The 12,549-nt window shown below is 30.0% G+C and overlaps 2 protein-coding genes across 2 annotated transcripts; both read right to left on the bottom strand.

The window, feature by feature from the left end:
- Positions 1 to 128: 128 nt before the first annotated feature.
- On the bottom strand, positions 129 to 4,787 carry LOC148176280 (protein obstructor-E-like). Its single transcript, XM_088034154.1, has 5 exons — positions 4,526 to 4,787; positions 4,273 to 4,473; positions 3,951 to 4,157; positions 291 to 504; positions 129 to 243 (listed from the first exon to the last, which is right to left on the bottom strand). Exons 1-5 carry the CDS (start codon positions 4,557 to 4,559, stop codon positions 195 to 197), a joined length of 705 nt encoding a protein of 234 aa, XP_087890280.1. The 5' UTR covers positions 4,560 to 4,787; the 3' UTR covers positions 129 to 194.
- A 2,846-nt stretch (positions 4,788 to 7,633) lies between these two features.
- Positions 7,634 to 8,893, bottom strand: LOC148176281 (protein obstructor-E-like). Its single transcript, XM_088034153.1, has 5 exons — positions 8,756 to 8,893; positions 8,412 to 8,606; positions 8,157 to 8,363; positions 7,899 to 8,112; positions 7,634 to 7,853 (listed from the first exon to the last, which is right to left on the bottom strand). Exons 1-5 carry the CDS (start codon positions 8,796 to 8,798, stop codon positions 7,793 to 7,795), a joined length of 720 nt encoding a protein of 239 aa, XP_087890279.1. The 5' UTR covers positions 8,799 to 8,893; the 3' UTR covers positions 7,634 to 7,792.
- Positions 8,894 to 12,549: the final 3,656 nt, after the last annotated feature.

Below are 12,549 nucleotides of genomic sequence, written 5' to 3' on the forward strand. Positions count from 1 at the left end.
ATCCGAGGTACTTAGCAAATATGCTAAACCCCCCAGAATTTGTTAAGCGCGAGAAAGTTGGCATTTTCTAATTTTTATTGACATTTCTTCTTTTCTCTTCGGTACCACATTTTTAATAAAACCACTTTTTTGACTTCAATTTTATTTCAGTCACCTCACAATACAAAAATTTTTATTTTATTAACCTAGTTTCGTCAAGCTTTCTTCGTCTTCAGCTTCTCAGTCTTTTCGAAATAGTCCTCACTGCAATAAGAACGCTTAAATAAAGAAAAATGAAAGCAAAAAATTACCATCCAGGTACATTTTTGGGGTCATCACACCTGAAAGTTTCTTCGTTGTAAACTAAGCCCTTTGTGCATTGGCCTTTTTGGGGCATTACCCCGTTTCTGCAGATGTAGAATTTACCACAATCTTCGGGATGGGCGAACGTTGGATGGGGCAGTTTTCTACCATCTGGGCCTATGATGTTTTCTTCAGGGCAAGAAAAACCGTCGTCGAGTTTGTCTGGAAGAAGGAGAAGAAGCAACAAGAAAGGAAAGAGGAAGTACAATTAAAACACCATAAGAACATTATTAAATTAAGTTACGTGTAATTAAAACAAAAATAATAATAAAAAGTGCGAACAGACAAGAATTGATAAAGAATAGTAAATATATTAAAAGAAGTCAAAAAACTAGTAAGGTAAGATTAAAGATAATAGAAAAAGAAATTAAAAAAAAATACGAAAAGAAATGATAAATAATGAAAATAAAATTGTGGCTTAAAAAGAGAAAAGTAGGCAATGGAAGAGAAAAATAGAGGCAGAGATGTGAAGCAGTAAAAACATAGAGAAGAGAATACAGAAGGAAATAACGCGATACAGTTTTAAAAAGAAGACACAGCAAAGAATCAAAAATAAAAACACTAATGAAAGTAATATAAATGCCAATAAAATAAACAAACACTCGAGTTGAAATTAAAGTTTATAGTAAAATAAAAAAGCACAAAGAAAAGAAAAATGAAATACAGCAAAAGTAGCAGAAATCGCTGCAAACTATAGAAGTAAGATAGAAGTAAGATAGACACAATTACAGGAAAGAAGAAACATAAGCAGAGAGAAAAAATGCGAAATACGAGTATATAAAAAATGAAACAGTGGATACATAACTAAATAGACAAATAAATAAATAGGCAGACTGGCAGATTTATAAACAGATAAGCAACGGTAGTGAGAGAGAGAGTAGAACACATACACAGATAGATTAATAAATAGATAAACAGCTAAATAAATCAACAAATAAACAAATAGACATTTACAAAGATAGGCAGATAAATAGATAAACACATAAACAAATTAACAATGAGACAGATAGATGGACAAGTAATCATCAGATTGACTGAATCACCCATACACAGATAAACAATCAGACAGACATATAGATGGACAAATAGACAGACAGGCAAATCGACAAGCAAATTTCTCTGATAGATAGAAAAACAGACAAACTGCTACAAAATTAGACAAAGAGCTACAAAACTAGACAAAAACAGACAGATAAACAGATTAGTGATATGAGCAGATAAACAGACAGATAAGCAAAAAGATAAACAGGCAGATACTAAATAAACATATAGATAAACAGACAGATAGACAGACAGATCGACAGATCGACGGATAGATAGATAGATAGATAGATAGATAGATAGATAGATAGATAGCCAGATAGACAAACAGATAGACAGACAGATAGACAGATAGATAAACATATAGACAGACAGATAGACAGATAGATAGACAGATAGATAGACAGATAGATAGACAGATAGATAGGCAGATAACTAGGCAGACAGGAAAACAGACAGATTTAAAAAATAAAGATAAATAGGCTAATAGCTAAATAGGCATGTAATTAAATAGACGGGCAGATAGACATTAGCATTGAAAAAACAAACCGATAAATTTGATTTAGATTAAATAAATATACCGATAGACAAGATAAGCATACAGACAAATAGACAGATAGACAGATAGACGGAAAGACGGATAGACAGAGAAACGGATAGATAGATTAATTAGACAGACAGGTAAACAAAAACATTGATGAACAGACCGATAGTCAGATAAACAAGATAAGCATATAGATCGAATAGATAAATAGATATATAGATAAACAGATAGACAAATAGACAGATAGACAGATAGACAGATATACAAATAGACAGATAGACAAACAGACAGATAGACAGATAAACAGATATACTGATAGACAGATAGACAGATAGACAGATAGACAGATATACTGATAGACAGATAGACAGATAGACAAATAGACAGATAGACAGATAGACAGATAGACAGATAGACAGATAGACAGATAGACAGGTAGACAGATAGACAGATAGACAGATAGACAGATAGACAGACATACAGACAAATAGACTTACATATAGACAAACAGATAGACATACAGACAGGCAGACAGACAGACAAATAGACAGACAGACAAATAGACAGACAGACAGACAGACAGATAGACAGACAAATATACAGATAAATACAGACAAATAGACGATCAGATAACACAGATAAATAGAAAGACTAGACAAACAGACAGATACACAAACCAATAGAGAAACACATAAACCAACAGCTAGATAAGATAGATAGATTTTCAAATAAACACATGAACAGTTGAAGATTTCTGACAAATAGACTTGCAGATTAGTAAATAGATAAACAAACAAAAATATAGATAGACAATTAAATCAATAGACATATAAAAAGATAGATAGGCAGATAGATAGAAATATAGATACAAAAACACACAGATATACATAATATTAAGAGGTAGGTAAATAGAGAGTCAGACAGCTGGATAAACAAATAGATAGATAGACACAAAAAACATACATGATATAATTAAATACTTTTGCACGTAAGTGTAGATTGACATGTAGAAGACAGAAAATTACAAAGATACAGATATAGATTCAAGCAGACTGGTATCAGATAGATAAATAGATAGGCAGATAAACAGATAGACGAATACACAGATGCATAGATACAAAGACAAATTGATTTGGTTATACTAATAAAAGTTAACAAAACGGCCCCATAAAAAAAATAAATAAGGCAATAAAATAAATGGACATCCGTGTGCAATATACAAATAAACAGATGATATGCAGACAGTTACCACATAAATGGATAGACAGATAGATAAACAAGGAAAAAAGATAGACAGACAAACAGATAGAGATACCAATAAAGAAACAAATAGATATATGAACAGATAGACATGGAATTTATCAGAAATAAAAACAAACTTTTTTCTAACAAAAATTTCAAAATTTTCTCTTTCTGGCTCTAAAAAACTAGTAATGTTTCCAAATTTCAGTTAGACTACCAAAATTAAAAAAAAGAGTTAGAAATATATTTTTTGCAAATGTTAAAATAGACAGATAGACAGAATAGATATGCAGATAGACAGAAAAACAAAGTAACAGGTAAGAGTCCAATAACTATAGACAGATAAAATTGTAACAAAATAAACAAAAATAGAGAAACATAGAAATAAAAAAAAAAGAATAAAAAAATAACAAAATAAGAATAGATTGGGTAAACTGAATTTTTTTAAAAGAAACTGCCAAAAATTTGAGAGAAAATAAAATGGAGACATAAAGATACAAAAAAAAGTTAAAAAAAAACAAAAGAATTTCAAATCCTTACAAATCTACAAATACATAAAACGATCAAATGAACAATTTTTGCAATAAAAAAGTTAAAGTTAAAGTAGTAAAATAGAAAAATTCAGAGCGGATGAAGAAATAACAACAAAACAGAACATACAAAGAAAAGATAAGATAAAGAATGGAAACAAAAGGAAAAACAAACATAAAAAAAATCAAAGAAAAAGAAGTAGAAAATGGATAAGTACCCAAACCTAAAGAATCTACAATAAAGAACATACCTCTCTTCGCATTCTTGCAGTCTTTCCTCCCACTGTTTTCCGGCCAAGCACAGGTACTAGCCGTGTCATCATAAATGAGTCCCGGAGGACAAGGAAGCTCATGAGGAACTCCATTCTCACAATTATAAAACTTATCGCAAGCAAGAGGGTCAGAGTGACGGTAGTACCCATTAGCCCGAGGACATCCAGGAGTAGGTTGAGGCTCCTCTACAAATCAAATGCACTACTTTCAAAGTGTCATCACCGTTTTAGAATGTAAAATTATGCAACCTGCTCTAAATATCCGACATTCTCAAAAGAAGAAGAAACTCTTTTTACTTACGTAACTCCGTCCGTTCATCACAGTCAACATTCGCTGGGATATCACACCGTAAATGATTAGGGTCCTTCGCGTCGAAAACCAACCCATCTGGACACAACTTCTCTTCAAACTCGCCTTTGGAGCACACGTAGTATAAATCACATTGGACAGGATCCGGGAAGAAACCGGTTCGATCCGGGCACTTGAACTGTGCAGCACACCCTGCAAAACCCAAAAGGTACCACTAGTACCATAAGGTGTTAAAACGACCTACCCGTGACGAAGATCAAAGCGAGAACGGTCTTCATTTCTACGCCGAAGTCGTGAGATTGAAGAAAGTCGCACCCTTTGGAAAGGCTTCTGAAGATTGACTGTGAGTGGGTTTCTTCCACTTCTTCGGGCGATGGGTTGGGGAATGGTACGATGGTAGAATTGTTACATTTTCCGTTTGTTTTGCATTAATCGCGTTATGGTTAAACAGGAAAATGGTGTGTAGACGTAATCACGGAAATTGAATAACCTTGGTCGGTCTTTCTTCTTTTTGTTGAAGAAATTGTAGGTAAACGTGTTCTGGAATTGGATAACTAATGCGTAATGTGTGCAGTGAGGTGGAAATTATAGGTATGAATTTTAACAGATTCAAATTTTTGGTTTCGTTGGATTCAAAATTACGGGATTGTGGCATTGATTTATACTGCCATTTTGAAATTTAGAAAGGAAGATTGAGAATAAACGAAAAAAAAATCAAAACATCATTAGTGAAGTTAAAGAAAAAGGAAAAGGTAAAAAAGTAAAAAAATGAACTCACCAAAAGAAAAACTAAAATGGAACTGAAACAAAGAAGATGAAGAATCAAGATATTTTTAAAAGATTTATCAAAAAATTGCCATAATAAACGTCAAAAGAGTGATCTAAAGGTTCGTATGCGCATTTATCTACAGAATCATTAAAAAAGAGGTCTAAATTATCATAAGAAGAATGATCTAAAAGGCAGTCCAAATAATACACTAAAAATCTAAAAATTGTTTAAGAAAATATTTACATATAAATAATTAAACAAAGAATCATGACAAAAATAATCTAAAAAAATCTAAAAGACTATATTATGTGAATTATTTCAAGAAAAGTTCAAAATCACCCAAAAAATATCGTTTAAAAATCATAGTAGGTATCTAAAAATTGATAAAAAAACACTTAAAGCATTGAAACATTTATATAAAAAATAATCTAAAAGTTCATAGAGGGGTGTTTAAAAATTGAAAAAAATGATCTAAAAAGTGATTGAAATAATCTTTTAAATCATATAAAAGATTAAGATTGGGATTAATTTAAAGATTTTTCAAGAATTTAAATAATTATGTAAAAAAATTATTAAAAAATATGTCTAAAAATAATCTAATGTACTCGTATTATTTAAACAGTGGTCTAAAAAATCAAATAATTGGTCTAAAAACAAGTAAAAAATGCTCTAAAAAATGATTCTAAAAATCTTTAAAAAAAGCACACTTAATAATATAAAGATTTATTAAAAATATCAGCTAACAATAATTAAGCAAATAATGTAAAAACTGTCTAAAAATTTATTTAAATAAAAATAATCAACCAAAAAGTTATGGAGAGAGTAATCTAAAGAATTATTGTAAGAATCATCACAAAAGAAATTTAAAATCACCGAAAAAATTGTCAAAAAAATAATTTAAAAATCATCCAAAAAATGGCCAAAAAAATGATAGAAAATTTTGTTTAAACAAAATCTAAAAAATCCTGTAAAGAGTGGTCTAAAGATCAGAAAAATTATTTTTCGAGTGGTTCAAAGAATCTTCTAAAAAAGCATTCAGAATCATAAAAATTCAGCAAAAATCAAAAAAATGATTTAAAAATTGTCTAACAATCAACCATAACATTATGAAAAATCACCTAAAAAATGTCTCACAAATTATTAAAATCTAATTAATAAAGAAACGAGTTATAAAGAGAAGAATCTAAAAAAATCTAACATCTAACGAATCATTGAGTGAATTATCAAAATAAAAATCAAAAATGATAGTGATTTATGGATTGTCTAAATATTTATTTCCATCTAAAAAATATCTAAAACATCATCTACAAATAATTAGAAAAATCATTGACAAAATTATCATTTAAATATCCTACAAAAAAATTGACTAAAAACAAAAAAGAAATCATAGAAAAATTTGTTCAAAAATATTCAAAAAAATTAAATAAATGGTTAAAAAAAACTCCTAAATATTGTCTAAAATAATTGAATTAGATCAAAAAAAATCCGATCATGTTTAGGATAACCTAAGAGAATTATTTAAAGATCAACCAAAAAATTTGTTGTCAAAGAAAAATTTAAAAGAATCCAATAAATTATTAACTCACTCATTTCAAGAAAAATCCAAAATCACCCCAAGAATTATCTAAAAAATCATTAAAAACTTTCATCAAAAGAAATTGAGGAAATGATCCAAAAATGATCTAATTATCAATCAAAGAATCGTCTAAAAACATAAAAGGAAGTATTAAAAAATCTATCTCAAAATAATCTAAAGAATCATTTATACAGTAATAGTAGTCTAAAATCACAACAATTATTTTGTAAATTCTAAAAATTGTCGAAACAAATTTAATTACATCGAAAGAATCCAATTATGGACAAAATAACCAAACAGAATTTAAAATCAGCTAAAGAAATATATAAAAAAAATCATCTAAGAATCATCGGAAAACTCCCTAAAAATAATGTAAAATATCTAAAAAAAAAATTTTCGAAAAATTTTCTAAAGGGTCATCTAAAGAAATGCGAAAGAATCATGAAAAAATGATCAAAAAAAGTGGGAATTACTAAGAAATGTAGATGCATTTTTAGATAAAAATCTTCTAAATAATCGTCTAAAAATTATCCCAAATAATGATCTAAAATATGGTCGAAATATTTAATTATCTAAAGAATTGTCCAAGAAATTACTTAAAATGTGTAAAGCAATTAAAACATTACTAAAAAATCGCCGAAAACAAAAAACAAAATAAATAAATTCAAGAAACTGCAGAAAGAGAAAAAATGAAACTTAAACAAACAAAATTACACCAAAGAAAGTTCTGAAAAACGAAAGCAAAAGCAAATACAACAAAATACAGCAAAGTCCACAAACAGACAGAATAGTAAAAAATAAATAAGGAACTAGCATTGAAACAAACGAGTTCCTTATAAGGAAACACCTATTATTATTCATTCCGAGGTTTAAAATAGAAACAGAACTAATTAGAGGACATACAAACAAAAAATTAAAAAGTAAAAAAGATGGACAAGATAATCCGAAGACAAATGACAATTAAGAAAATGTAGATAACCAAAAACTCCGAAATCAATAAAAGTCCATTTAAAAAAGTCAATTTTATTGTTTATCATCCACATTTACATACAACAAACACTTGTCGCATATTTAACCATACATAAAACCTAGTCTTTGTTCCAACAAGATCATATACATTCAATATCAATACAAATAATTTACACTAAACAACACGAAACGGGAAATTACTTGGCTTTCTTTCCAGGCTTTGAAGCAGGAGCAGGCTCATCTTTGTACCAATCCTCACTAAAACAACCAATCAGAAGAAGATTTCAACAGCTGAAGACTCACCATCCGGGAACGTTCTCGGGAGCATCACATCTTTGAGTCTCTTCATTGTAAACTTCTCCAACTTGACAACCCAAGTCTCTGGGCTCTTGTCCGTTCAAGCACACGTAGAATCTTTGGCAGTCAGTAGGATGGGCATATTTGGGGTGCACCACTAGCTGACCATTGGCGTCAGTTTGGCCTACCTTGGGGCACTCAAACCCATCCTTCAGTTTATCTGCAAAAAGAGTTAAACGGTGCCCATCCAAAGGTACGACTTACTGGTAATGTCTTTGTTGCACCCTTGGCGCCCAGCTCCGCTGGGCCAGACGCAAGTACCAGTGAACTCATCGAAATGAAGCCCAGCAGTGCAGGTGATCTCAGTGTGCTCTCCTTCGATGCAATTAAAGAATTTGTTGCACACGGCCGGGTCGGGGTGGGCGAAGAACCCGTTTCTCCGGGGGCAGTTGTTGTTGCTGATGGGAGGCTCTGCTCAAAAACCGTCAGAATGGTACGGATGGTACGGATGGTACTTACGGAGTTCAGTACGATCACCACAGTCGACATTGAACGGTTGGTCGCACTTGTTGATTTTCCTGATCAATGGATCAAAAACCAGACCATCTGGGCAGAGTTTCTCTTTGGGTACTCCATCATCGCACTCGTAGAATTTGTCGCATTGGCGCGAGTCCTCATATTGCCCGTCTTTAGGGGGGCATTTGAACTGGGCGTCTGGGAAAAAACAGCGAATTGGTCAACGTGTCAAGAAAGTGAAAGGCAACGAAAACGAAACCTGGTCTTCGAAAATTTCGTCAAAATTCACTTTCACCTGCGAGGTTTTTCACCAGGAAACGCGAAAATATTTAGAAAGTCGTACTTACAGGCTGCGGAAACTAGAAGTAACGTAACTAATGCAAATTTCATTGCTACTTTTTTTTTGAAAAAAAATCGTCAAACTGCCACCAATGGGAACTAAGACTTGACTGCACGTCCACTTCGTGGTGGCTTATTTAAGAACTCGCGGCTTGTCGCACAACCAATCACTCGATATGGGATAGATTGCTACGACTTATTGGTTTCGAGTGGAGAACTGCATTCCCCACCCAAAAGTGGTGAAATATTTAACCTTTGTTGCGGATTGTAACGTGGATTGTTTAATAACACTTCTTGGAGATCCTCGACAGAAAAATTACTTTTTAACTCAACGGACGCCACTGCTGTCTGGAATGTGCCGGAAAGTACATCACGTTAATTACCATTTATCCGCTGGCAGTTCATGTAATGTTTAGAATTTTTTCAACACCTGGAACTTATGTAAAAGTACCAACTTGAAAAATATTGGAATTTTGGGTCACACGTTCATTCTTTTGACTAATTAAAGTGCGTTTCTGTTTTTGTGAAAATATTTATTTTCCCCTTTCTAAACTTAAAGGTTCGAAATTAGTGACATTGTTCATTTAAGCAGAGCAGAAATTACCACAATTTTAATCAATTTTTTTGTGTGTTTTCTGTTTGTTTGTTTGGTACAGTTCTTATATAACATTTATATTTAGCTGTTTCTCAGAATGTGGAAATTTTAAGACTTAAAAGTTATGCAAGAAAGAATCAAAATAAAATAGAAAATGGAAATAAAATATAAAATTTTGGTTGAACTTATTTGACATTTTTCTCAAAAACAACAAATGATGGGAATTTGAAATTTTGAGAACAAAAGTAGGCGGACAAGACAAATCGAATGAAAATATTAACATTTTTGTAACACGAATTATACCAAAACAGTCCTCAACTTGCTTATTTTAAATTGGACACCCCGTATGTTCATTTCTTAATTTTTGTAAATTTGAGAGCAAAACAGTGAAATTTTGATTTCCATATCAATAAACTATGTATAATATTTTTAAAACCCGTCACTTTCTTTAGAAAATAATATACACCCCCTCTGTTTTTACTTTATTTTGTTATATTTTCATTTATTTTAGTTTTTCAGAATTTTCCTTTGTGTAATTTTATATTCGTTTCGACTTTCCTTTTTTTCTTTCGGCAGTTTTTTCTGTGCATTTATCTTTATTGCTATTAATTATACGTCCTTTTGTTTTGTCCCCGTTTTTCTCTGTTCTGACAATTTTTTTCTCTATGTATTTATTTCAATCTTTAATATGTTGTTTTTTTAGTCTTTCCGACAATTCTTTGGCTATTTTTTTCAATGATTCTTTGAATAATAATATATCAATAATGACATATTTACGTTTAGAACATTGTTTAAAATTCCTTTAAGCAATAAAATATTTGGATAATATTTTAGATCATTTTTTTTTTTATGTTTTTTTTATAAAATTGTATATGATTATTTAAATTATGTTTGTAAGTTTTTTTTTCTGGATTCTCAGGCAGTGCCCTCCTTTATCATTTGAACAGTTTTGGAATAATTTTCAGACTTTTATTTAGATGAGTTTTAGATATCTTTCTCGATGATTTTTTTTAGACAAATTTTCCGATAATTCTTGAATGATTTTTATATGATTTTTTAGACAATTCTTTTAGATTCGTTTAAGTTTCTGCTATGATAATTTTTAAGATAATTCTTTAGAATTTGTTAAAGATTCTGCTACGATTAGATTTTTTCATCTAATCAAAGTTGTTTAGACAAGTTTTAAAACGTTTTTTAAATATTCTCTTGTTTTTAGATCACACTCATCATTTTTTAAGATTATTTTTAGACAAATTTTTCGATTATTCCTTCCATGTTTTTTAGACAAATTCTTTTATAAAATTTAGACAATTGTTTCGGTGATTTTCAATTTTTCTTTAGATCTGGCAATCAATTGTTCTTTGGATACATTCCAATCAGTCTCTAGATCTAAATATATTTTTTCTTAGATCTTTTTTAGATCATTTTCTTAATGATGAGGACAAACAAAGAGTATCTGTGGGATTCAGAAGGATTTGAAAACAATACAAGATGAATTTTAAGAAAACCCAAAAGAACATCCAAGAATGCTTAAAGATATTCTAAGAACAAGATAGAAAATTAAACAAAATCAAAAGAAGAACTGAATTTAGGATAAAATTAAGAAAAATTTGGAAACAAAATGGTAAAAATTTAAGGAGACCATACGTAAAAATCTAAGGCAACTGTAAAGATAATTAAATAAGAAGCAAAAGAGAAATTCAGCAGAATATTAAAAATGTTAATAAAATCTAAGAGTAATCCAAGGAGGAGAATTATATTAATCTAAGGAAAACCAGAAAAAAAAAATAATGTGAAAACAATTTAAGAGCAACTTCAGCTGAATGTTTAAAAAATTTAAAAAAAAAATGTAAAAAAAGACTGAAAACCAAAGAAAAACTGAACAAGATATGATAATATTTAATTAGATACAAATCTGAGAGGATCTAAATAAATAAAATTCTGGAAATTTCAGGAAAATAACTTTCGGAAATTAAAAAATTCTGAAGACATTCAAGAATCTAGAGCATCTTAAAAATTTATAGATTCTGTAAAATCTAGAAAAACAAATTTTGTAAATTTTAAGGTTTCAACAATATTAAAAAAAATTGAATTTTTATATATTTATATATTTTTTATACATAATCCAACTTAATTTTGGAATTTTTAGAGAGTTTGAAAGACATCTTAAAATGTAGGAGTGTAAAATAATAATAATATAACAATTGTATTGAGGTGCAAAACCTAGAAAAATGTAAGAAATTTAAAGAATATAAAAAATATATCTAAGATAATTATTTAGAATTTTGGCTGATTTAAAAAAAAAGTGTCACAAAATATACAGGTTGGTCTACGATGAGCTTATTTGCCATTTTTCTCAAAAAATGCAAATAATACAAATTTGAAATTTTGGGTACAAACGTAAGCGGACAAGACAAATCGAATAATAGTTATTTGTTTCACTAGGCTAGAAAATGGTCTTTTGGAAATGCGAGGAAAGTATTGAAATCCGAGCCCGGAGGGCGAGGATTTCAATTTCCGAGCATTTCCAAAACATTTTCTAGCCGTGTCAAACACGAAATTTTGTGCGCCGACAATTATTAATAGTTATTTATTTTGACTTTTGGTTTGAATTTGAAACGTCATTCCCTCATTTAGGGGAATTTCGTCAGCTGGGAAATAGGTTGGTAGCACCCCATTCAAATCAAACGATTGCAGATTAATGTAAATTCAAATTGTTTCAGCAATTTTTGTGGAATCTCTACTTAATTAATTTACCTTTATTATTTTCGAAGGTCATTGGCCTCCAAAGCTGCACACAAATTGACACAATTGACATTTTATGCAGCGATGCCAACCTGCAAAATAAAACCAACTATTCGAAATGTCACTTTTGATTTCTTAATTGCACTTGATTTCTTAATTTTTATAAAGTAAAAATATAATCTATACAAAACCGCATTTTTTATTAAAATATAATATACAGGGTGTAATTTGTAGGCAGTTAATTTTCGGTTACTACAAGGTAAAACATCATTTTTATTTCTTACCAAATAGAACACTATTTTGGTTTTGTTGACTACGTTAAGTTCATGTATTGTCACTTTTCCAAAGCATGTTTAAAAATTCGTAAAAGTTAACATTAATTTTTTTCCAAGCTTTTAGGCGAAAATATTTATTCCCAAAATTTTAAATTTCCATCGTTTGTAGTTTTTAAGAAAAATGTCA

The sequence above is a fragment of the Gnatocerus cornutus genome, chromosome 4, assembly GCF_029298725.1.
Source record: "Gnatocerus cornutus isolate USDA-ARS CGAHR chromosome 4, icGnaCorn1.1, whole genome shotgun sequence".
NCBI classification, from domain to species: Eukaryota; Metazoa; Arthropoda; class Insecta; order Coleoptera; family Tenebrionidae; genus Gnatocerus; species Gnatocerus cornutus.